Here is a 26,512-nt window from a genome sequence, read left to right as displayed (position 1 = left end):
TAACACATTTGAAGCTAGACCGAAGAAATATAAGTCCTAAAAGACCAAAGTCAAAGTCTATGTTAATTTGAATTAGGCTTCAAAAATGCCATACTGCAGGGTGAAAGGCTCTGAAAGGTACATCAGCTCCACCCTTGAAAAGTAGTTAGACACTTGTCTCTCTCTTGATAGGAACTGAGCAGAATCAATTGAGCTGCCTATACGAGGATTAATGAAACTTAACTGTTAACAAGTGTGACTGGATTCAAAAGAGGAAGCATGTCTTGAAGTTATTCTTGACTGCTCTCCTAGGAGTTGTGCAGAGTATTAGCTTAACACTAGACCTAAGGCAGTGGCAACAGAAAGGATTTTCCTTGGGCTGGAACTAAAGAAGTTTTTTGACACTCTGATCTCAGGAAAACATCAACTTACTGATTAGATAAATAAGAAAATCTCTTGAATCTACTTAGAGAACCGTTCAGCATCATATCGCCACATACTCAATGTCTTGCTCTCCAGAAGGATGCAACACTCCTTCAGAAGAATCATCAGGGTGGCATTATTGAGAGTTTTCAATTGATATGATGGCAAGACATTCTTCAGCAGTCCACTGCCTAATGGCTCTAGCCTTTAAGATACAATGGCAAAATATAATGGGATATATCCATCGATTCCTTTATTTAGTTTCAGAATGGATGTTGAAGTTGTGAAAACAACAGGAATCTGTAAGCATTGTTCTTCATTACTGAAGATAGGCAAAGATATTGTTCTGCCATTGCTGCAATGGCTCCTCCAAATCATCTGCCACTATATTATCTATGATGCACAGAAGAATTCTATTCTGCCTCTTTTTAAAAACAAATGAAATGGATGAAAGTTGCAAATACAGGTCCAGTGTTGTTGGACCCAGAGGAAATCTTTGCTTTCATTTCCCTGTTAACGTTGTAAATACTTTATCTCAAAGCCCATGATTTTCACTGTGTCTAGAGACTTGGTTGCTCTGCTATAGATAGCAGTCATTCTGCTACTGATGTGAAGACATCTTTTTTTAAGATAGCTAAATTTAACAAGTTGTGCAGAGCACTTTTCCATCAGGCTTTTTGATTCAGTGCATTGAGAAAGCTTATGGGATTTAATGAGGGAACTCAGTGTTCCCAGGAAGACGGAATTATTGAAAGTACAATTCTATAACCAAACAGAAAGAGGTATTTGAGATAATGGTAGATAAACAGCCCAGTTTCTTGTTTCCATAAAACTTTAAAAGTTGTAATTTATCATTATTTGGAATATTTCTGTTGATAGATACCCTGGAAAAGATACCTGTTAATGTATTCAGTGTTGATACACTGAGTATCATTATGCTTTCAGACCTTAAAACATCAGACACATTGCATGTTGGGTCTGCTGGTATATCACTGCAGCTACTGGCCCTTCTGTTACATAATAAGCAGTGTGTGTTGGTCTCATTATGAGTTCAGATACAGCTATATCACTGTTCGTTATTCTCGGATGGAAAGCTTGTATTTAGAACAGCATGTAAATGACAGTTTCTAAATGGCTTTACAGCCTCTTGAACACTAGGTGAGGATGGTAAAAAGAAGCAGAGATACTGTGTTTCGGGGCTTCTGATGATCTCTGAGGATGTCATGACATTAGACTTTCTCTGAAGTTAATTTTCTTCTCTGTTTCACAGCAGTGACAGCCAAGAAGGATGAAGAAGAATTTATTAGCCTTTTTTGATTTGCACTGTCTTTGACAGTCGTTCCATATTATGTGACAAGATAAGATTATCCATGAAGATAGCTATTAGCTAAATCTGTTCAGCACCAGTAGCAGTGCTTCCATTTCTTGGTATATTATTAATATAAAAGACTAATAGATAACAAAGTCTACAAAATTTTTCCTAAAGCCAGTAATTACAGGACAAAGAGCATTAGTGGAACAGTAAGATCATTAATGACAAACCTGGTCCGACTATCTACTGAGTTTGTCTAAGAAATGAGGTTGAGAGTCATCTTCTTTCATAATTAAGGGAGCAGAGTTCCTGTGGAAGTCCTGTGTTGGATATAACTCTACCAAAGGACACCTTTATTAGCATAAACTGCAGAGGATAACCTTGGTAAAAATTAATTTAAATATATTACTTAAATCTTAAAACACAAAAGATACAGTATAAGGGAAACCCTAAACCTACTGTGTATTGTTCAGTTGGAATTATGTTTGAACTATGCTAACAAAAAAAGTGGAAAGAAAAGACAGGCATAGGTTATCATACATGTACTTACTTAAGGAAAGCAAGCAATGTAGAATGCTGCCAGTGGAGCTGTAACATTCGTTCAACTGGATCAAGGGGCAATGACTGGCTCGATGCAGTGCCTGGTAACAACTGTCCGCTCAGATGGAATAACATGTCACAAACAGTCTTAGTATCTCTGCCAAGGTTTTGCTTAAAAACCTTTTCTCGCGAAGAGGTCATCTGGACTTTATACACATTACTAAGAGAGAAGAAGTTTCTGATATTATTCTTTTAAATGCACAAAACAAGCTAACATTATATATAATCACGATGATAATTCTAATAAATCATGAAGTAAAAACAGCAGCAAGAAAGCTGAAAAGTACTGTACTTTTTCCTTTTTACAGAACTTTCATAATAATGTAAGAATTTTGAACTGCATGGAATATTTAATAAGTATATGTGAAATATTTCATAAATAAATTTGTGTTTGTCACTGCTTTCTGCCAAACATAAGTTTGATTTCTATCATGTTTATAAATGCTCATGTGTCTGTGTCCCAGGAGATTTACTTCTTCATTATTTAGTAGCAAGCTAGATAAGATCAACTAAGGGATGCCACTATGACTTATATATTTCCAGGGTGTTTGCAAGACTGTTGATTATGAAATTTGCTTTCCCATCTGTTTCTTGATCTTCAGAGCACGTGGGGGGGAAAAAGACATATTGTTAAAACACTTATTTATGCCACCAAAGAAGGGACAATTGCTAGAACTGTGTTCATTCTGGGAGGAGAATCAATTTCAGTTAAGAGGGTGACATATAGTTTGAACTGCATATTTAACATATACCTCATTATGATATATCAGAGCATCATAGTTGGAAATATATTTCAGAAAATTAAAAATAACACCTGAATGACATTTTCATATAAACAGCACATAGATGCTACAATTTTAATATGCATTAGAGTGTTTATATTACTCAGATCATATCCAAAACACTTTAGTATATATGTTAACATTTAATTAGGCAGACGTAAGTTAGCTTTAAGCAGATATGAATTACCGTCTTAGTGAATATGGTACTGAAATAGGATTTTGTCCCTTAGGCCAACCAAAGAGGGTGAACCAATTCTTAACAGCAGTTAGGGTTTTCTGAAAGAAGATATACTCCTCTTTGTCTTCATCAGGAAGAAATGATAATTCAAATTTATTTTCTCTCCCATCACTTTGACTGTTGGCTTCACTCTCTTCACTCGTCTTTTCATCACTCTCACTTTCAAAAGTAGTATCTGACTCTGAATGATACGCAAAAAAAAAAAAATCCAGAAAGGTTGCTTATTTTCCTATTTGTGTCTAGTAAAAACAATTTACTTTTTTTAACACACAACTGTTTTCAGAAAAAAAAAAAAACCTGTCAGACAACAAATGATCAACTTATTTCAGGAGTAAACAATTTAAGTGACATGTACACATCTTGGGAATAGAACAAATTATATTCCTGGAATCTAATTTCTCTTAAAGAAAAAATTATTACCCAATCAGAAAAAAATAAATTCAGGCATGGCTTACAAAACCACAGACAGCCATCTTAAAGAAAAAGTCTTACATACAGTTCCAGTAGGTATAGGTTTACCAGATAGTCAATGCTAGTTCTCCACCCCAATCACATATCATGGCTCAGTAACTGACTTGTGTTCAGTTTATCAGGTATTGTATAGGTATAACTAAGCCTACAACCCAATCTATAAGCCTTCAGACTTTTCTCCCCTCTGTTAGGCCTTCTCTCTCCTAAATTCTGACACAGTAAAAACTTAGATTATATATTTTATCAACTACTAGTCTTTAACAACAACAACAACAACAATATTGCATAAAGATAACAACAGAACAAATTTCCTTATCTCGACCCATGAGCCTTTCATTATATTTTCGCTCCCCTGTCCAGCTTAGGAGGCAGAGTGATAGAGCAGCTTCGCTGGGCACCTGGCATCCAGCCAGGCTCAACCCACCACAGCCCTGCTGACAACAGTGGTTTTTATATAGGACTTCATAAATGCAATAAAAATGTCAAAGTCCAACCTGAGTGTACAACTAGACCTTTGCAGATTATAACATATTTACAAAGCGTATATGGTTGGTTAGTTCATGACTACAGAAACAATACCCTTCTTAGCAATTAATACCTTAGGTTTGTTCAGTAGTTATTTTTCTTCTGGCTCCACCATGGCCATGTTATTGCAAATGGGACCTTGCAATTTTTTTTTGTTCGTTTTCTCTCTCTCTCTTTTTTTTTTTTTTTTTTTTTTTTTTAAACAGTTTGACTGACTTCCCTTCCACTTAGTCTGCTAAAAGGAAGGAGAGTTTTTTCTGCTTCTGTACTCTAGGCCAGGTTTCCCATGGTGTCACCATGGGTGTCCGCAATATTCATTGATTATATGTGCAGAAGCATTTCAGGCAAATCTTACAAATGTGAAACATCTCTCTCTAAAGCAGTAAGTTGAAAAGCAGTTGTAAGAGCTCAAAGTGTTTAACATGGACAGCTGCACTATACCAGACTGAGAATCTTCATAGGTTGAGTCAGTGACTGCTCCAAAGGAACTTGAGGAAATACTACAGGAAAGTGATTGCGGAGTGTAACATGGACGCAGAACAACTTCTCCACTACTGTAGTCTTTACTGTCTATAAAACAAGATTACAAGCTCCAGTTAAGAAAACATATTTTATTGTCTATGCTTTAACAGTTTATAAACAGATATCTGCTTCTATATTTTTCTATTTTGTGCTTCAATTAATCAAGTAACAGTTCTCATTTGTCTCATGATGAAAATCTCACTTTGGTCATTAGGCCGGGGACAAAAAAAAAAAAAAAAATCACATGCAATTTTTTTTCCATTAACTGTATGTTTTACAGGATGGGTCTTCACGCTTGCTGAAAAGCACCTATCAATCAGAACAGCTCTAATTTAAGAATTCTAAGTAACAACTTGGTTTGGAGCAAGTAACACAAGAGCATGGTGTCAGATATGTGGAAGCAAAGCCTTCCTGAATAGCTTTCAAAGCCACTGTGTTGTATAGATATGGTTTGGTCACCTTAAACAGCATTCCACACCAAAACAGTCTATACAAAACCACATAAAACAGGTTCAAGAAATTTAGCAGTAATGACTTGCTTCAAAACTGATACAAACTAATAGTGTAAACAAACAAATAAACAATCAATACAGGACAGAAATATCCCATTATTAATGGGAGATGAATTCTTATATCATTACTCCTTTTTTGGCTTAATCCTCAAGGGAAACCTACAAAGCATCTTCAAAAGACAAGTTTGCAAAAATGATCTATTGGTCACAAAATAAAATCATCACACATTTATAAGAGACAATATTTTCCCCCTTTCTTATCTTCATTTAATTGTGCTATGATCCATTAATGATATGGTACCTATACCTATCTTCTATATGAAAAAAAAAATTTAAAAGAATCATTACTTGTTTTCTTGCTAATCCCTTTTTCAACTTCACAAGTACCAACTCTCTTTTCTCTTAGATAGTCCAAGTAACACACTTAAGTTAATGCAGTCTTAGAATTTACAGTCTTCAAAGCTAAATCTATTTCAGACCTAAGGAATGACTTGCTTATCTGAAAAACTTGTCTATTTCATCAAAATATATCAGATCCCAACAACTATAAAAATACAGTAATTTACCCCATACTTGAACCTGCTTTGAGCAGGAGGTTTGACTAGATGACCCCTAGAGATCCATTCTGACCTGAATTAATCAATGATCCTAATCTCTTCCCATAAACACAGCTACACATAAAGAGATCACAATCACTGAGGCAGGCAGAAAGGGGAGGGGCAGGAGGCAGGCAGAGACAGGGCTGGGGAGGGGGAACACAACAACAAGGCAGAGATGTAGAGACAGAGAGGCAGGCAGAGACACACATTGCAGATAAAAATATTTCTAGTCTCTGATAGCAGGCTTTTATTAGGCCTTAAAATATGGTTATGCTCTCCAGTCTTCAAGGACAGCAATTAAAAAAAACCTGAAAACTACTTCCAACAGGCAAATAATGACTGTATTTTATCATAACATCATATGGCTTTCTTCTCTTTTGCTTTCTTCAAAATATACCCAATTGTTGTCCAAGGAATTACTGATGATCCCTCTCTATCAATATAATTTAAACTATGTTAATTTATTCTCTATTGTTTGGGCTGTGTTCTCTACTCATACTTTAAAAACTTCACAAAACATTCTGTAAGATTTAGGCTTGTCCAATATTTTTCAATAAACATTATCTAATCATTTATATAAGTTTTCCTCATTTTCAACAAGAAAACAAAAGCTATTAAACTGTTTTAAAAATTTCATTGTAGTATCCCCTTGTAATTAATGAGGAGATACTATCTTGACGATAATATCCCTGTTATCACACTGAAAACATTGATAATACTACTGGGCATAATATAATTTTAAGAGGTAGAATGTTGACTGCTTACTGCTTCTTAAGATAATTTGTTGATCAGAGCGGTGAAATGCCAAATACGGGTACAAAGTAAGAAGACAATTCTCTGCTGTTGCAGCAACTTGAATTGAAAACCTGTTCAAAACAAAATACAAAAGTGATAGTTTTCTATTTAGCCATGGTAATCAAGATATTTCAGCACAAGAATAAAATAGACAATGAAGGTGTCCATGTAACTTCTTTTCTCTTCTATTCTGGTTCAATAGAACACACAGATGGGACTGCACATGCTGAAATGTTGAAGTTTAGTATAGTATTTCTACTTCATAGTTTTACTATGAGCATGGATTTACCATTAATCTGAAAGTCCAAGAGTTAGCAGAGATTTCATCAAATAAATGAACCCTTCCCTCTGAAAAGAAAAAACAAAGTTACAGCTGACATTTATGAGTGTCCTAACAGAGACTGCTAACTTGCTAAATATATCCTATAACTTTTGACAGGGGAAGTTTTCTTGAAAAGCAACTTCTGTTTTGATTTAATGTTAATTCTATAAGACTTTACAGAAATCTCAAAACAAATATTTAGAAATAAATAGAATCAATTTAAAAACAATGAGATATTGACTGCAATTGCTAGAATATAATAGAAATTGATGTACATGCTCCAATGTTCACTAGAGTGTCTGTTCTGTCTTTAGCAGCCATATTAATGTCTAGCAATTCACCTTTTAACCCTTTTTCATACTCCACCTCAGTCTTGCAGGGTGCAGCGAACAAGCAAATTATTGCCATCAATGGATCCCTGTTAGCCATCTGTATGTATGTTCTTAGCTCATTGCAACTGACAGGTAATTCAGCTGAGCTTACTTAGTCCTATGTTAACACATAGCTGGTTTTGCACTCCACATTAACTTATTAACTAACATTAATATTAATTATTTTCACTAAGCTGTCAAAAATACATATAAAAATGTATTTTAATAATTCATACAGCATGCTGACATCTATCTTGCTTTAGTATACTGAGAATTCTGTATATTGAAAATATAACTTGCACAGAATAAAAGAAAATATTTGCTATTTTCTTTAAAGTACGTATTGAAGGATAAATTCCTATTAAATATAAATTTAGACAAATATTTAAAAATATCACAAGACCTTTCAGATTAATTTATAATATGACATAATTAGCTTCTGCTGTTTTGTTATAGAATAACATAATCAAGGAAAACAGAAATGTTTTGAAAGTACCAGAAAGTAGCTTTTCTTTCTTCTTTCACACGTCCCTCTCCAAACACAATATTCTTAGATACCACTTTCAGGGGAACTTTATTAAATAGAGAAAGGCGCCAACAAAATCCATAACCATCTTTCTTATTTGTAAATATCCACATTTAGATTCTGATTTCATAGCTAACAGTTATTTAAAATCAATAATCCATCTCTGCAATGTTTTGGTTTGTTTTTAGGACACATCAATCCTATCGGAACTTGGCTGGGAGCAGGACAAGGGCCTTGGCCAGTTTCACCTTGTAGCACAGTATTTCTTTCACAGCTTACTTCATGCTTTCTGCTTTTATTCAGCAAAAATCTCAGCAGCAGGACACTAGCAGAACAGGTGACTATATGAGAGGTATATGTACATCTATCTATATGTACAAAATGTACGTTTGTATATGCCCAAACCAGGTATCAGAGCATAATATTTTTACTGCCTTTAACAAGCCATTTGAACACACGCAGGATCAATAACTACAACACAGAAATGTTTGCCAGCTTCCAAATCATGACTTTACTGTGATAAACGACAATTCTCAATACTCTGGAGGCATACATTAGGTTAACTTCAGACAACAGAACTGGGGGCAGGGGTGGAAGAAAGCTGTGTGAAGGTTAATGAAAGACATAACTCTCAAGTTATATGAAAGTAACATATGTCTGTATTATTGGACTCAAGTCAACTTTCTGATTTCTCAGTTTGAGGTGAGCACCTCAGCCTACTCCATACTCAATGCTGATTTAAGATTTGGCCATATGCCAAATCTTCATTCATGCTCTGACTTGCACAGTAATGAAACACAGAAAAGTGTGCTTGAGAACAACTGCAGTACATCTTAACTAGTTACCCCAATTCAATGAGTGATACTACTCAAAGCAAAAATACTATTGCACAATCTAGAATACAAAGAACAGCCATCGCTACAGAACATTTGTGTACAAATAAATGCCTCAGACTTCACAGTGCTGCTGCAAAAGAAGCTCCTCCCTGTTCCATGCTGCTAACAATCCAATAAGGGCATGCCTCCTTGGCTGCTGTGGTATTACAGTAAGAAAAATGAATACACCCAGCCAATAGCAAATGTAACGCAAATATATTCCTAACTAAGAAATTTAGAAGCTTCAGAGTGTTCATAAGATGAAAAAACAATTGGACAATGAAGCTGTGCTGGCTGAGCATGAGCTGTGAAGCAACACCAGGAAACAGCAAGTGATAGTAGTGAGTAAATCCCTGCTGCAGGGGACAGAGAACCTCATTTGCCAACCTGACCCTTCATCTAGGGAGGTTTGCTGCTTCCTGAGGCTTTGATCCAGGATGCTGTTGAGAGACCGATGCAGCTTGTTCGATCCTTGGCCCTGCTACTTTTCCACATGGGCACCAGTGAAATTGATGGGGAGACCTGGAACATATCAGACATGACTGCATGGCCTTTGATCAAGGGAATGGGGCACAGGTGGTCTTCCCTTCAATCATACTGGTGAAGGAAAGAGCTTGAGGATGAGTGGATGGATCCTGCAAGTCAACAATTGATTCTACAGCCAAGACTGACTATTGACAGCAAGGATTTAGCTCCTGTAACCATGGGTCTACTATGGCTGCAGTGACCATGAGATGGTGGAGTTCAGGATTCCAAAAGGAGGAAACGAGGCAAAAAGCCATATCACAACTCTGGAATTCAGAAGAGCAGACTTTGGCCAGCAAAGAGCCACAAGGATGAAGAATGGACTGAAGAACCTGCCATACAGGGAGAGACTGAGCGGTGTGAGTATTCAGCCTGGAGAAGAGAAGGCTCAGGGGGATCTTATTTACATGTAGAAATATCTGATGGGAGGGAGCCAAACTCTTCTCAGTGGTGCTCAGTGACAGCACAAAATTGAAATAAATGAAATTCTGTCTAGTCATAAGAAAAAAAAAAAATTACCATGAGAGTAACTGCCATTTCTATTCACAAATGAGCAGTTCCCTAACACTGAGAAGCCCTTATCCTTTCTAGCAGGAGCTCAGGCTTCCACAGCAATCGAAATCATGCAATAATGAATAGCAACAGACACATGGTTTCGCACAATATACAAGACTTATAGCTGTGAAAGTAGCCATGTTTTTTCTAGTAGCAGTAATGTCAGTTCTTAATTCCTGAATAACAGAAGCTTCAGCTGGCAAGGACCATCAAAATGGTAGAAAGTCACAAGCATGGAAAAGAACAGGAGTGATTAATGGGTTTGGAGGATCCTGGTTTTCAAAAGTACTCCCAACTATCTGAAGTAGAATGACAATATATTATTAGGTCAGATTAATGCAGAAAAAAAAAAGCATGCAAATAACAAGAACTCCAATGTTTTCTAGCTCCCTGCTCTCTCCAAATTTAAATGATATTGAAAGAAATTGCCAGCTTTTATTCTCTAAGGCATGCTAGCAGAATACATATATTTGACAATTGCCAGCAGTGCCTATTAAAGAGCTGCATGGTTTAGGCACATTTCCCAACAGCAAAAGGGAACGTGCTGTTTACCTCCATGAGACACTGAGATCTCATGGACTATCAAAACAACTGGAATCAATTCATAACTGGGTACCTTTCAGTGATTGTGTCTCAATTGCATCATGTTGTTATTATCTATTCAATATATTGTTGTTATCTATTCAATATATTCATTAATGACTTGGACTATTCAATATATTCATTAATGACTTGGATGAGGGATTAGAGTGCGCTGTCAGCAAGTTCGCTGATGACACAAAACTGGGAGGAGTGGCTGAGATGCCGGAAGGCTGCGCAGCCATTCAGAGAGACCTGGACAGGCTGGAGAGTTGGGCGGGGAGAAATTTAATGAAATATAACAAGGGCAAGTGTAGAGTCCTGCATCTGGGCAAGAACAACCCCATGTACCAGTACAAGTTGGGGACAGAGCTGTTGGAGAGCAGCGTAGGGGAAAGGGACCTGGGGGTCCTAGTGGACAACAGGATGACCATGAGCCAGCAGTGTGCCCTTGTGGCCAAGAAGGCCAATGGCATCCTGGGGTGTATTAGAAGGGGTGTGGTCAGCAGGTCGAGAGAGGTTCTCCTCCTCCTCTACTCTGCCCTGGTGAGGCCGCATCTGGAGTATTGTGTCCAGTTCTGGGCCCCTCAGTTCAAGAAGGACAGGGAACTGCTAGAGAGAGTCCAGCGCAGAGCCACGAAGATGATTAAGGGGGTAGAACATCTCCCTTATGAGGAGAGGCTGAGGGAGCTGGGTCTCTTTAGCTTAGAGAAGAGGAGACTGAGGGGTGACCTCATTAATGTTTATAAATATGTAAAGGGCAAGTGTCAAGAGGATGGAGCCAGGCTCTTCTCAGTGACATCCCTTGACAGGACAAGGGGCAATGGGTGCAAGCTGGAGCACAGGAGGTTCCACTTAAATTTGAGGAAAAACTTCTTTACTGTAAGGGTGACTGAACACTGGAACAGGCTGCCCAGAGAGGTTGTGGAGTCTCCTTCTCTGGAGACATTCAAAACCCGCCTGGACGCGTTCCTGTGTGATATGGTCTAGGCAATCCTGCCCCGGCAGGGGGATTGGACTAGATGAACTTTCGAGGTCCCTTCCAATCCCTAACATTCTGTGATTCTGTGATTAGAGGCTGAGACATTCTCTCTTCCTGAAGTTCCAGCCATGAACAACATGAAGAACATCAGAAATTGCATGATTTTCCCCAGCTTCCCAGTGGGAGATGGAAAGGAAATGGAGAACTGTAGAACATGGGAGGCAAGGACCTCAGCACATCTGTGTCATCAATGATCACAGCAATTTATCTACCCACCACATGTTTGGATATTTTGCTGCCTAAAGCACCACTACCTTTGATTGTATGAAAGAACATGTACCTGTTGTTTACTACTTATTTTTTAGAAAGAATAAGTTAAATGTCACTTCAGTCAGGATGGCAGAAAACTTTCTTTCCTACTAAATTATTTATCTGATCAGCAAATTAAAAGATACAACAACAATTAGAGGACAACTATATAAACATGCCATATTCACAGAGGCTTTTTGTTTTGTTTTTCAAGTTGAAGTAAATAAGTGTCATAGCTAAATATTTCTTCACATTTACCAAATACTTGCTCAAGATATTTTTGGATTTTATGTTAACTTTTACTTCTGTATTATTATCAGCCCTATGCAAGGAAAAGTCATTTATTCTGTTTTGGAGTCAAAGGGGCAAAAAGGAAGAACAGAGATCAAAAATAACATTAGAAATTAACTGCAAATTCTCATTTAAGGCAGTCATTAAATAAATATTAAAGCACTTTCTTATGTTCCATTTAATGGAATCTGTGCACACAGTAAATTACTTGCATAAATGACAATGATATATGCCTTCACTTTTCTTTTACAGCTACATATAACATGGTTTTGTTATAAAACATGGTTACCTTTCGTCTTTCAAACGTTTTCGGTAAAGCAGCCAAATTTCACAATATCTATCCTCTACCCAATGTTCACTCTGATTTAAAGAAAAAAACCATTATGATTTAGATGGACTTAAAATGAACTATGCAAATCAATCGTACTGAAGTTTTAGACCTGAATTTAGAAAAGCAAAACACTGCAGAGCCTAAGTAAAAAAATGACCAAAACAGAGTACTTGTCTGCTCAGTACTCATGCTTTGAAATATGCCTAGAATTAGTTTTGCTTAGAAGTTAAGGCTTCTCTTCTAAGTAGTTAAATACAGGACATATTTTACTAACATATGAAAATAACTTTTTAACTCACTTATTTTAATTCCATCCCAGAACACAGAATAAGAGTTGAAGTTCAAAATTTTAGTTCAAATCATTTAAAAATCCATATTATTACTTTGAAAACGGAAATGCAAAAAGAGAATACCTGAAAAATTAATACATCTTCAGCAACTGATACTGTGAGATTTCACAGCCTATTAAACAAACAGGAATCTATTCAAGACCAGTTAGCTTTTATAGGTGTTATAAAAGGTTATAGGTTTCACTGTTTTATTATTAAAGATCTAGAAGGCCCCAAAACCTTGTCTTCCTAAAAGACTCAAATTAACAAAGCAGTTTAAATTCATTAGTTACACGGCTTGAAACAAACTGCTCAAATTCTTAGATAATTAGTTGAATCAGTTTTGAAGTTTGAACACATTGCATAGGTCTCCCATGGGGGGAGCTGGGAAGAATGCAAAGAACAAGCAATTGGAGCTACAGATTACTATGGAGTGGAATATCAAAGCACATAGCAATATTAACAGTAGTAATGAAACCCAAGTCTGGATAAATTATCACAGACTTTATTAGAATAATAACTATATACTCAGGATTAGAGAATCGGACACTTACTTAGACTTTTCCAATTGAAGGAAAGAATTCTTTCTGGTTATGATACAAAGAATTTCTTCCAAAAGTCAATATGCATAAAACTACTACACTGACTAACAGCACACACAGAATACCTTTGTTTTGGATGGTGTGCTACTGCCTCCAGTTGTGTTCAGGTTATACATCATCTGCTCCTACAGCCCATGCACCCATGCAACTCCCTGACAGGAAATCACATATGCATTGGCAAACCAATGTTATCAGTTCTGTCCTTTAACAAATACTTATCTACTGATTTTTAAAATACAGCTGCGCAATTTTAATTTAATTCCTGAGCATGAATTTTTTCATCTTCACGAGTAGGGGTGCCTTTTAAGGTTACTTGGATGGCTTTCATTTGGTATCTTTTTTTTTTTCAAAAATGCATTGAGTTTGCCTTTAAATTGAGGATGGTATCCTTTATTTCATTTTAATGGCAAATATAGAAAAAAGTTTATTACACAGCAGAAAAGATTATTTCTCTATAACAAGGTTTGAGAAACTGCTAGTGCATCATATAAAAACAGTTATTAAAACTAAATATTGTGCCTGCTCAGCAGCTGTATTTCAGATCTCATCATAAGCTTAAATTATCCTTTTCTCACAATTACTGCAAGCTTTAGCACACATTTATGAATCATATCCCACACAATGATTAAATCTTAGAATTAAATAAAATGAATAAGAAGAAATAGATTATTGGCTGACAATCTATTCAGAAAAATATAAAATACTAATCCAATGCGAGCAGCAATAACTGAAGGTTCCATAACCCTTAAATTTTATATTATTTTTAATTTTATGCTTTGGAAAAAGCCCATCCTAAGCTGTAGGGTGGAGATATTTAACCCTCAAAATAGCTGCTTTACTGAAAATAGTAACTGCAGGAATGACCTTTAATCACAACAGTATCTACCTTTCCTCCTCATGCATAAACCCATTCATCCTGCCAAGGGAAGAGATGAACAAAAGGGACAAATGCTGAAAACGGTTGGTTTTGCACAGAACATTTAATAACAGACTTGATCTTCATTTACTAGGGGCAGGGGAGACCTTCTGCATTGCTTTTCACCGTTAAAGTTTCTTTAAAAACAGCCTACTACTTTAAAATCAAAATAAGATGCATGAATAAGATGAACTTCATATTTCATGTGTCTTCATCACTAAACAGTGTTTTAAAGAGATGAATTTTGGTATGTCACTGCATATAAATTGCTTTCAAATTCTAGGTGTTATGTCCTAAAGCAATTTAGGTCTAACGGGAATTAGACCTGTAAATTCCTAAGTATTTTCAGACATAGAGCTTATATTCCCAAATAATTCCAGTACTTTTGAAAACTTCAAATTCGTTCTGAAATTGTGCACAGGATTTCATTTGAGGTAGTGAATAAAATAAATAAATAAATAAGAATGTAAAGCACATCTGTCCCTTATCCATTCTCTCTGATAGTGCTCACTTCTGCCGATGCTGCTGTCTAGAAAGTCCCTCTAAGGCCGTGCAGAATACACTGAAGAGCCCAGCTCAGAGAGAGGTAGAAGACACCAAGAGTTTTCCATACTTTGTTATCCAGTTCTGTGTCTCATATATCAGAAGTATATGAGAAAAGACAGTATCTTGTGTACTCTTCATACAGGAAGTGTAGTCTGAAGCTGAAATGTATCCCTAGCGTACTTTTACGAACTCCTAGCATTACACATACAAAAAACAACCCACAAAAGCCCATATATATATATATATTAAAATCTGTAAACAATAAATTGCACTGATATAGATGAGCTACATGCACTCATGAAGTCTTGTGTCACCTGGCTGTTAAAATGCTTCCTTTCTGTCTTATGTCGCAAAGAACGCCTTCACTGAGACCAGGAGTCAGCCTCCTTTTTATGCATAAACCACCTGTTTCCCTATAGAGCTGCTCAAAGATACTGCCCTGCCCCTTGCAAATTTTAAAAAAAAAAATTGACAGAAGCATTAATATATTCATCACTTAGTAGTTCCCAGTTCCTCTCTTGGAACACAGATATGCAGCTTTCCTTCTCAGTAGCAAAAAAAAAAAAAACCACAAAAACCCAAAACTAACAAAAAAAACACAAGTAAACAAACAAACAAATAAATAAAGACACAAAAAACCTCCAACCAAAACAAAAGAAAATCAAACCAACCCACACTCTTCCACCTGAAGGACTCCATATTAATCTTCGGTATGAACAGTAGCCTCCAGATTGTTATTCAGTTAGCTTATTAGGTATATTACAGACATTGCAGGAAGAACTAGAGATCAGGAAATGCCTCAGCTCAGAATATAAAAACCTCAGACTGTCCTGCTCTAAACAGCTTACAAATAGAGAACATAAAAGCAGAGAAGGAAAAAATAAGGATTAAGATATGACAATAGAAGATGAGTTAAAATTGGCATTTAAAAATAAGTAAAAACATCAAAGAAAGGGAGGACACACTCTCACACACAAAAAAAAAAGTAAAAAATAAGTAGTAGTGGAGTGCAGGGGAAAAATAAAAGACAACACGGAGAGCAAAAGACTGAAGAATTACATACACAAAGAGGGAGGGATGTCACTTTAAAATAAGACTGGGACATGTTCTTTGCTGGTCCCTAGCAAAATGAAATTCTGACTTTCAGTGTAATTCCCCCATGAGAAGTCTCCCTACCTTTACTCTGAAGCTCAGAGGCTCAAGAAACCACATGTGTTAATAATAAATCATATGAATTCTCACAAGCATTCTCAAAAAAAAAAAAAAAATTAAAATTAAAACTAATACTCTTGCACAGTTCCACATTGTACAGACAGTCTTTAAAATAACCAGAATCTCTTACTTAGAGACAGTACCGGCTCAGTTACTCAGAGATGTCTCTTCTTGAATTCTTGTGTACCAGAGGAACATTTGAAACTTTTGAAAGGACTGAAAATGGAGCAATCCTTTGCAAGATCACTCCACTGCAACTTTGTAAAGATTTGCAAATAGGTGATAGGAACCATGAGCTCTTCCAGATGCCATCAGGATAAAGCCAGAAAAGAGACTCTAAACCAGTCACAAACATTTCATTGTTTTAAAAAAAATGAAATGTAAGAGAAAGGTTCAATGGAATAAAATTTCACAGAGTTTGGCTCAACCCAAAATCAGACCACCTTGAAATCCAGCATGGAATGGACTGTAAAATTTTAATAGGGTATTTTTCAAAAAGCAAAATATTTTGTAATAGAAAACATTGGGATTTGCTGAGTCAAGACCACATCTCTCCAAAGCAATCCGAGAAGACTGAAGTAGACATAAGAATAACCAGTAGTTATGAATGAGATTCAAGACCTTAAGATGGCCACTTAGATAAAGTTTACCTTAGAGACCAAAGCTGAATTTTGTGGTTTTGAATTGTAATTCAGTTCAAAAAAAAGAAATACATTTCTATGTTTCATTTTCATTTTTTTCAGAATGGTTCTTGTATGCTTTTACCCAACCACTATGAGTTCTGTGTCTTATATCCGACTTTGTCAGTTTGGACCCTGCCCCCAAATGAATTTCAATTGCATACATTACCTGTTTTCTTCTTCATCAATGAAGAAAATTTTCCCTAAAAATGACACTGGCCTAGATGATCTGAAGCTGATATAACAAATTAGTTCCTTATTTGTGCCATCTGATGAAAGAATAATATCTTGTTCTTCTGGGAACTGTACAGAAAAAGGGTAAATCCTGTCACCATCTTCAAGTTCAAGCTCAGGAAGTTCAACTTGAATTCGTGATTGCCTGTGTTAAAAATAAATAGTAATGGTGTTTATTACTATCATCCTGTGAGCACAAAGTTGATTCACAGATTCACACATTTACGAAACTGCTTTTCAGAGTTAAATACAGAAGAATAACTTGTTTTGATGTATAGATCAAGTGAAACTAACTAAAGAATTAAAATTCCTTTAGCATTTAGATGTTAGTTTGTTTTCTACATATGTATCTGAAAGTTTTATACTGACCCACAATAGCTCAACATCCAAATGAAGAGCAATTTCTACTAACTGTGCTATGAAGGGCATAAATATTAATTCCTTACTTTAGGTTTCCTAAACTTAAAGCTTTCATTAATATTGATTAAACTGCATTATTGCACAACAAGGTAAAGCAAGTTTTAAAATAGAAATATTAATGGGAAATTCGTTAAGATACTTAAGATGCTTTCCCCAGATATGTAATTGTGGGTTCCAGTTCTGAAATGAGAATGGCAGTCAGTCAAGGCCCCTATGGAATCCTTCCAGTTCCAACCATTGAGTTACTGACAATAGACAAATCACTTGATAAATTACTACAACCCAAATGAGTTAAGACAATAATAATTTGAAGATAAAGTTAATTTCATTAATTTACAGCAACTTAAAGAGTTTTGGTCCACTTCTTCTGGCATTGAAACAATGCCTACATAAGCATAACAAACTAATGTTACTGTTCTTTACTAATTACAAACCGAAAGGTTGTATCTTAGGAGACCAGAAAAGCATATTTCAACACACATATACACAAAAGTGCTTGGAAAGATTAAAATATTAAGATTTCACAGAATCACAGAATGGTTAGGGTTGGAAGGGACCTCTGGAGATCATCTAGTCCAACCCCCTGCCAAAGCAGGTTCCCCTAGAGCATGTTGCACAGGGACATGTCCAGGCGGGTTTTGAACATCTCCAGAGAAGGAGACTTCACAACCTCCCTGGGCAGCCTGTTCCAGTGCTCTGTCACCCTCAAAGTAAGGAAGTTCCTCCTCATATTCAGATGGAACTTCCCATGTTTCAGTTTGTGCCCGTTGCCCCTTGTCCTGTCACTGGGTACCACTGAGAAGAGTCTGGCCCCATCCCCTTGACACCTGCCCCTAAGGTATTTGTAAGCATTGATAAGATCCACCCCTCAGTCTTCTCCAGACTAAACAGACCCAGCTCCCTCAGCCTCTCCTCATAAGAGAGATGCTCCAGTCCTCTGATCATCGAGGACTCATTTCTACCACATTGGAATAGGCGTGGTGCTGGGTTATGCTACATAATATAAAGATTACAAAAAGGCTCTTTTATAAATTCAAATAACAGGATAACATGGGTGATCCACAGAAAAATGAAAAATATATGGATTATTTATTATATTAAGTGACAGGATTAAAACATTTGTAATGTCCTCTTTGGTGCTAAAATCTTGCATAGGAAGAAAAAAAAAACAACAAAACAAACAAACAAAAAAACCCACCAAACCACAACCTCACTAATTGTTCAAACAGCTAGTTTTCAAAACAGTGCTTTATAACCTGTGAAACAGAGAAAATAAAACAACAGAAAGATTTTACCTGACCACAATGGGAAAAAAAAAGAAATAAGAGTATGAGCTTAGTATCTGGTTAAAGTTAACAAAAAATCATGGTAGGACTCTCTTCTTAATTTTTGTGCTATTCAAAGTAATTCTAAAAGCACCTGACAGAGTGAATATATCAGAAGATGGTCACTTCATGAAGCAGGAATGGTTTGAGAACAGAACATCGGCTTGTTGAATGTACAGCAATATTAATTACATCAATTTTCTCTTAAATATGCAGACTCTTTCCTCTTCTGAGCATAAAATTAATACTGAGCTTCGCAAACAAAAATTAATGCACTTTTCCAGAAGAGAACAAAACCAAGAGTTATTCAGGATTTCTGTAATAAATTTATTTTGAGAGTTTTACCTTAAATAATCTTGTGGAATGATATTGATGGCTGTTTCAGTTTTCACATCCAAAGGAACTGGCATCAGCATTAAAAAGGGAGGATCAAAATTTATTTTTGGTGATATCACAGTGCCAGACAATGTTATTTTGTAATGTGATGGATTATCTTTTAGACACACTGATATTTCAGATGTGTATGTCCCAGGACAAGCTGTTAAAAAGGTGGGGGAAAAAAAAAAAAAAAAACAAAACACAAAATTATATTACCATAAGTACATGCAACTAAAAGAGTTATAGTAAGAGCTTTTGACTTTGTTTGTTTTTGACTTCTTTTTAAAAAGTCATCAGTATTGCTTTCTTACTCAAAATGTAGCTTAACGTTCAGTAAATGTTGTATCAGAAGAATTATTTATTAAGTAAGCTTAGAACACTTGCCTGTAGCAAAACAGAGATATACATGCTTTTTTTAATTTGTCAGGAATTTTTCAAAGTTTGAGTTCTTCATTTACAGTATTAATATGCCTTTACATATACCATCAATGTAACGCTTTTCAACATTTTAAGAATTGCAGTCATATTATAAATTACAGTAACTAACACAGTGAATGCTAATTTTATAAAGGAATAAATATCAGAAGCATCTGACTGCCAAGACAAGAAAAAGTTGGTGCCTTCAAAGATGGCAATCACTACACTTTAACAGATGACTCTAAAACCTATGCTGTTGCCAAGTTAGCCTCACACAAGCCAACAGGACTGGTTCTACCCTTCCTGAGAGCATCTCCCATTTCCTTGTGTTCTGCCCCCTTCCCATGACATCTTGCTAACTGCCGCAAGGCAGTTTTCTCTGGAATGGAAAATCACTGATACAGGAGTGAGGTGTTTCCTTCCGCAACCGTTAGACTGTCAAAATGGTGTTCCAAACCATGCGGTGCCATTTACCAAATTTTTCAGTCATTCCCGCCTGCTGAAGTGCTAGCAAAATAAACAATTTTGAGGGCCAACTAATGAATACCTCTTGTATTTAGAAACAAATCTGCATGACATGTTATAAGACAACCCAAAAAAGTTCAATCTTTTAATTTTCAAGACAAACGCCTTTCCCTTTGATTCCCCTCTGTCATCAGATTACTAAGTATGGAAACATCCTCACCTAATATTTAAGAAGGAAAGAGCTAGCAAAACAAATAATTTTGTATTTTCTGTGTCTGTATGAGCACATATGTGTCACTGCAAACAAAAGACATGTGACAAGCTCTCCTGAGATTAGCTCAGATAATTATTTTCACAGCCTGAGAAAAAGCTGCCATTGTTTACATAAACAAAGAAGAAAACCTAGCGTCTTCAAAATATTTTGTCTTATTCTCTCCTCATAAGAGCCAATTTCTTCATGGAGATGATAACAGAGAAGCTTCACGGAAGCCTGTTAGCTCACCAGAACATAGCTTGCGGATCCTCTCGTTTCAGACCAGAAAACATGAAACTGGCAAAGTGAAAACCAGATTAAATGGGAACTTGCTGCAGTGTTTGCAACATCCAGCTAATTCCCTGTTAAATGGAAATCAACTTTAGGAGACAATACTGCTGAGAAGGCTAAGAAGCTTACGCTTCTAGGTTTTGATACAGCAAGAACACACCTTTTTCTGGGACTTAGCCCTTTTATGAGAGAAAGATGAGAGAGCATCAGAAAAGGTCATGGAGACGTATGAAGAGCCAAACAGGATATTTTTGACATGCTTGTAAGAGAAGATGTGCTATACAAGTTACTCCCATATACAACCCAGACAGTCTGCTGTCCTACAGCTGTGCTCTAACTAAACTGGTATCCTATCTTCATATACATGTATGACATATGGTAAAGGAAAGTGAAAGGCCATAACCAATAAATGCTATAGGAATGGAATGCTATGATGGAAGAAAACTAGAGGAGCATATGTCAATACCAAAGAATATGCAATTTTCACTAACTTACATTTTAAAATATTTATATTTACCATAGTTCCAAAGTTAAACCCTCAAAAGTTAGGAAAGAATAGTGTTAAACTTTCCTTTTACAAACTGTTCATCCATACTGTACATAACAGTTTTAACAAATCAATTAACTACATGATTACATCCATTTACCATAGAATCCCTGACTCAGAAGGCAGAACAGACTGCACTTATTCTGCATCGCTGATCATCCTGTGTGTGGCTCCACACACTTACTAACATCAAATTTCTGCATAATATGTTAGCCAGTAATTTATTGCTTATGTCAGAAACACCAGGATGTTGCGTTACTGTCCTCATTGTAAACAGACACAAAGAGAAAAAAAGTGAATGATTCCATTAAGCTTTGCTCATTCATTTATAATGCCTAGGACCAATGTTTTCAGGATATTTCATGTTAAATAAATTAATTTGAAATTAATGAGAATTATGTACTGAACTAACAGTTGAAGTCATGAATTTATTCTATTAATCACATCTTTCGTGACTACTGTCAAGGCTTTGACAGTACTTTGATTGTTACTATTTGACTGTTACTATTCTGATATACCACCATTAATTTCTATAGGGCAAACAATAAGCAGTCCAGCAGATGTGAAAATTTTCCTAGGGTGTTGTAATGGTATTTACAAATCTGCCAATCTAAATTTGTCAAGGGCTAACAAAATCTGTAGAATTATATGGGAAATTGCCACTTCGTCTTTTCTAGACGTACTTATTAGGGAAAATAAGCATCCATTGCCTTATCTTAGAAAAAACTCTGAATAAAGGAACACAACTTCTCAAAGTACATATGTGCATACATTCATTAGCTGCTTCATTTTCAGTCAAATTTGCACTAGAAAGCCCATCAGTTCAGAATGCCCAATTCCCTAGCATGCTACCCTGGGACTATAATTTATGCAGATTCCTGGCTAATAGAAACATAAACAGATTACATTTCTGCTGAAAGTCAGTTATACACATATGTAAGTTCTCCTGATATTGCTCACACACTTCTGGAGGGAAATTCCCATACCTTCCACTCTACCTGTTTCAGTTGCAATTTAAACTAGCAGCAAAAGTTAGTTTAAATGGCCGCGTCTTTAAGGATGCCCATATACTTCTTCCTCTCTAGCAGCACAAATCTAATTTTTGACTTTTTTTTTCCCCCCAGAAATCTTAACTATATAATAGCATGGGTTTTGATCTTTCGAGAGTGTGTGGGAAGATATTAAAATCACCATCTGCTCTTCTCACTCTCTCAAGTTTGTATTAGATTGTTATTCAGTTCCTACATTTGTCCCAAATAAACATTTTTAGTTTAGTTGCCTTGGACTTTCCGATAATTCATGCCTCATTGCCTATATACACTTTCAGCATAAACGAGTGCCAATGAAGAACTTCCATACACTGAAATATAGACTTCAAAGAAAAGTCGCAGGCAGTTAAAACTTAAAAGTAAGCCCTACAAACAATAAAATAAAAAAAAAATCAGAAGTAAACTAATTATTTCTCCACAGAAACTGTTAAAGGGCATAGTTATTTAATATCTTACTATTGCAGAAAAAAAAAAAAAACAACTAGAAGATGGAGGTCACGATGGTCATCTGTGCCCATTACATAATCATCACATCTTCCAGGGGCACTGAACTCCTCTTAACTTACTGGCGCATTTTTTCACATGGGATCCAGAGTATAGATTTTATTGTAACTTACTGTGCTGCAGGTAAGTTTTTTCATATCATAATAAGATATAGTGAAATTTTTCATATACTGTTAATGAATTATACTATAGTACAGCAGAAGAGGATCATATTAATATACCTTCAGTTCCTGAGAATCTCTATTAAGTTTAGTATACTTTTTTTAAACAAGCAGCATCATATTACCATGCATTATATAAACTCTTGCATTTGATTTAACACTGTAGCTTACTATAGCATTTTGCACTCTCATTATTATAAATGTTGGCTATATTTAAATAAAATTAATGCACACACAAAGTTCATTTTAAAGTTTATTCACCCCCACATACTATGACTTTACAGTACAAACCTATTAAGGTGATTAGCACACTATATTTATGAACTAGGTCTCCTGTGGGGGTTTTGATGTATCTAATGTTCTCTTACAAGAAAGAGTAATTATATTCAGTGTAGCACAAGTAGGTTATAAATCATGGGAAAATTCGTAGAACATTGAATTAAGGGCAATTGATTTTTACAGTTATTCATGATTTTCTGTAAAGACATGGGAACACAGCGAAAATACAAACTTCAAATGACAACTATTTATCAGTTGTATTTACATATATACATTTGCATTTACACATACAATTTATTCAGTAATTCAAAACATTAGCTTTTATTTTTGTATGCTGTTCTCTGCTTCACAGTCTTTGCAACATACAAGCAATTTCAATACATTCTCATGATGTAAACACCTAAATAGAAGAACCATCTTATGGATGATCCTTTCACCTATTCATGATCCCTCTCCAGCTGCTGCACAAAATAGTATTAGAAAATTATTTTAATTTTCCTCTGTCTTAAATGCCAGAGTGGTACTTAGAAATGAGAAAATGAGACCCTATGCTCATCTGGGCCCTAAAAATCACCAGATATCTAGAAATACAGATTTACTCTTTTTATCTTCCAAGTCTAATTATAATTACATTAAGTTGTTCCCAGTGCTTAACTGAGGTTATAGATTTCAATTCTGTCATAAAGATAGCAGCAACATCTTTCTTTAGGACAGGAATGCTCACTTGCTGACTCGGGATCAGATCCAGCTGACAAAACAACTTTTCTTCCTCTTGAGAATGCTGGGGCCCCAAAAGTAAGCCACTTAAAACTGCCAAAATGACCAAGTTCTGTAGGCGTCAGCTGCATACACTGGTGGGTTTTATCAACTTAAATACAGTGTTACATTAGTCTCTACCCTAAACACTTGACTGGGAATAAGGGAGAATCCTAATATTCATGTTCTGCCATTCCTCTTCTGATGTATGTGGTTGATTACCATCTTCCTGCATGCTCCCAAGTTTTGTTAGATATCTGTTTTATGTTTCTCACTTAGGGTCTGGTTGCATGATCAGACTACTCAGAAAATACCATTAAGTGATTTTGTATCTCATTGAGACAGGAAATTTCCATTCTTACCTAAATTACGGACACTTCAAAAAAAAAATTCACACACATTCCAACTACTCTTGGAAAGCTTTAGTATCTAAGTCAGTCAACATAAATACACATGAAGGTATAGTACTGAAAACAATTCAGCTATCCCAGCCTTTGATGCTTTATATGTGTAAAACTTGATGCTTTATATGTGCAAACCAGACTTCTCAAATAATGCTATCAAGTGATTCTGTGCCTTGTGTTAGATCTGCAGCTGTCTTATTTTCTCAGAACCAAAACAAACCTTCCTTTTGGCATTTTAGTTTATTTAGTCATGTTAACTCAAAGTTAATCAAAACAAGCACTAGTTTCAAAAAAACAAATCAAGCACTAGCATTCATCATTAAAAGTCATTTAAACAAATCTATGAAAATGGTATATTGGCCAAACTATCTGTAGAAGAATTCAGAAGATTACTTACAAGGGCAGAAGAATACAGCAATACTGATTTTTTGTCCTGGATCAAGAAATCCACTCTGCAGACTAAATTTAAAAATACCATCTTCTATATTTTTGCCTGCATCATCACAATTCAATTTCCATGTCAACTGTTGCTTTGAGATATTCTTCAGGTCAAGCTTCTGTAAATATTTGTAGAGAAAGGACATCACAAAAGAGGGAAAGCAGCAAACACCATGATACTTCTCACATTGCTCTATCCTAAGCATTCTTTTTGCAATCAGATCAGAGTGAAAGCAAAAACGCACCAGAAAGCAATGAAGAACCCAGTTTATTGTATCTGTAAGGTGAGAAGATGAGTATGCCTATCAGCACAGATTAGATGCTTTCCAGTCACTCACCACATTTACAAAGAGCAATAGTTTCATTGCAGAATGGAAAAATCTTATTTATGCGAGGTAAATAGATCAAAGCATCATGGTGGGAGTGCTCAGCCAAACAGAAATGAGGAGTTTTTCCTGATACAAATGAAGCACAGCAAGCACTAAACACGTGGCTCATGACATCTAGACTTACAGGTGGATATGTTGAAAAAGCAAGTTCAGAATAGGTTTTCAAAACCCATTCTTTCAATTCAATAAGACAACGGTGGAAACAAAAAAAAAATTCCATTCTCTTATCTCAGAGTTACTCTTTCAACTCTTAACACAGCCATAGTTAGGAAAAGGCCTTGACCTTGTATTATCAATGTTTTCTGAAGGTACTTGAAAACGAGTTTCAAGTGTTTTCATCATTGTCAAAAATCATTTTTTACAATTTCCAAACAAAGCCTTTGGGAACTAGAAACAATAAATTATGTTATGGTATGTTTTGCATTTGTACAGTCAAATTCTCTATGCTCCAAAACAGAATGGCTGTGGCCAAATATCCGATTTGGTGCCTTTTTCCCATTAAGCCCTAAATCACGGACAGGAATTTTTTGGGAGAGTGCCAGGTGGCACAGATCAGTACCTTACTGGGACAGCAGTTTAACTGTATGGATCATCATGGCACATTCATTGCATTCCTGTACTGTCACTGTCTAGTTTACTGGTACAGGTAGAGACAGAAAGTCTTTGGAAGTAAGCTATTTCTTATACAATTGATCATCAGTTTCTCATGGTTCCCACGCTTTCTCATATATCAGAAAGTCAAGACAAGCCCAGTTTTGAGTTTTGGAAAAATTTCTAGTTATCAAAAGACAAACACAAAATCAAAAAGTGAACAAAATGACAACGGGAAAACTTTTAAATATTTAAACTATATATTTGGATCATGATTGAACTTTGAGTTCCAAAAGTGTATTCTTTTCCAAGTTATTTCTGAATAATTAAAAGCTATAACCAAGAATAACTATAACAACACTTGTGATTACATACCTGAGAATTCAGACTTTCATCAGCAATATTGAAATGTATGCCACTTGAATGTTGCACAAATTTAAGTTCCATTGAGGAGAACTCCAATTGTGATTTAAGTACTGTTGGAAAAAATAATTTAAGATGTTTATACAGCATTATTTTGACAAATATTTCCTCAAAGTCCCTTCATAAAAATCATTGTTTCTGCATGTTTACCAGAAATGTTTCTCCCCTTGTTTTAAAGCTGTATTTTCTTTCTATTGTGCCCATATTATATACATAATTACTGTAATTTAACTGCCTATCTTATTATGATCCTTTAGTCACATTAAAATTCTTTAAATTTTGTATCTACAAGACTTACAGCATCTCTCCTTCATATACAGATGCTATAAACAGAGTCACATGATCTTCCTATTGCAGATGAATGCATTTACTTTTGTAATGGTAATAATCAGAAAAGAAAGATTTTGTGAAAAACAGCATTTCTCTTAATTTCATGTAGCTGGAACAAAGAAACTCACAAAGGAATTAATTTTAAAGTG

General features: G+C 35.7%; 1 protein-coding gene across 1 annotated transcript in view; it reads right to left on the bottom strand.

The window, feature by feature from the left end:
* Window positions 1-26,512, bottom strand: part of CFAP47 (cilia and flagella associated protein 47) — a 356,696-nt gene that overhangs the window by 285,262 nt on the left and 44,922 nt on the right. The window contains exons 23-30 of the mRNA XM_068422067.1: window positions 25,986-26,086; window positions 24,590-24,755; window positions 19,034-19,226; window positions 16,879-17,088; window positions 6,729-6,829; window positions 4,772-4,900; window positions 3,284-3,515; window positions 2,265-2,474 (exon numbers count right to left, since the gene is read on the bottom strand). Coding sequence (XP_068278168.1) covers window positions 2,265-2,474; window positions 3,284-3,515; window positions 4,772-4,900; window positions 6,729-6,829; window positions 16,879-17,088; window positions 19,034-19,226; window positions 24,590-24,755; window positions 25,986-26,086 — 1,342 coding nt within the window. The remainder of the gene's footprint in view (window positions 1-2,264; window positions 2,475-3,283; window positions 3,516-4,771; window positions 4,901-6,728; window positions 6,830-16,878; window positions 17,089-19,033; window positions 19,227-24,589; window positions 24,756-25,985; window positions 26,087-26,512) is intronic.

The sequence above is a fragment of the Nyctibius grandis genome, chromosome 2 (assembly GCF_013368605.1).
Source record: "Nyctibius grandis isolate bNycGra1 chromosome 2, bNycGra1.pri, whole genome shotgun sequence".
Classification (NCBI taxonomy): Eukaryota; Metazoa; Chordata; class Aves; order Nyctibiiformes; family Nyctibiidae; genus Nyctibius; species Nyctibius grandis.
Note: the sequence above shows the minus strand (reverse complement) of the source record. Positions and strands in the feature narration are given on the sequence as shown.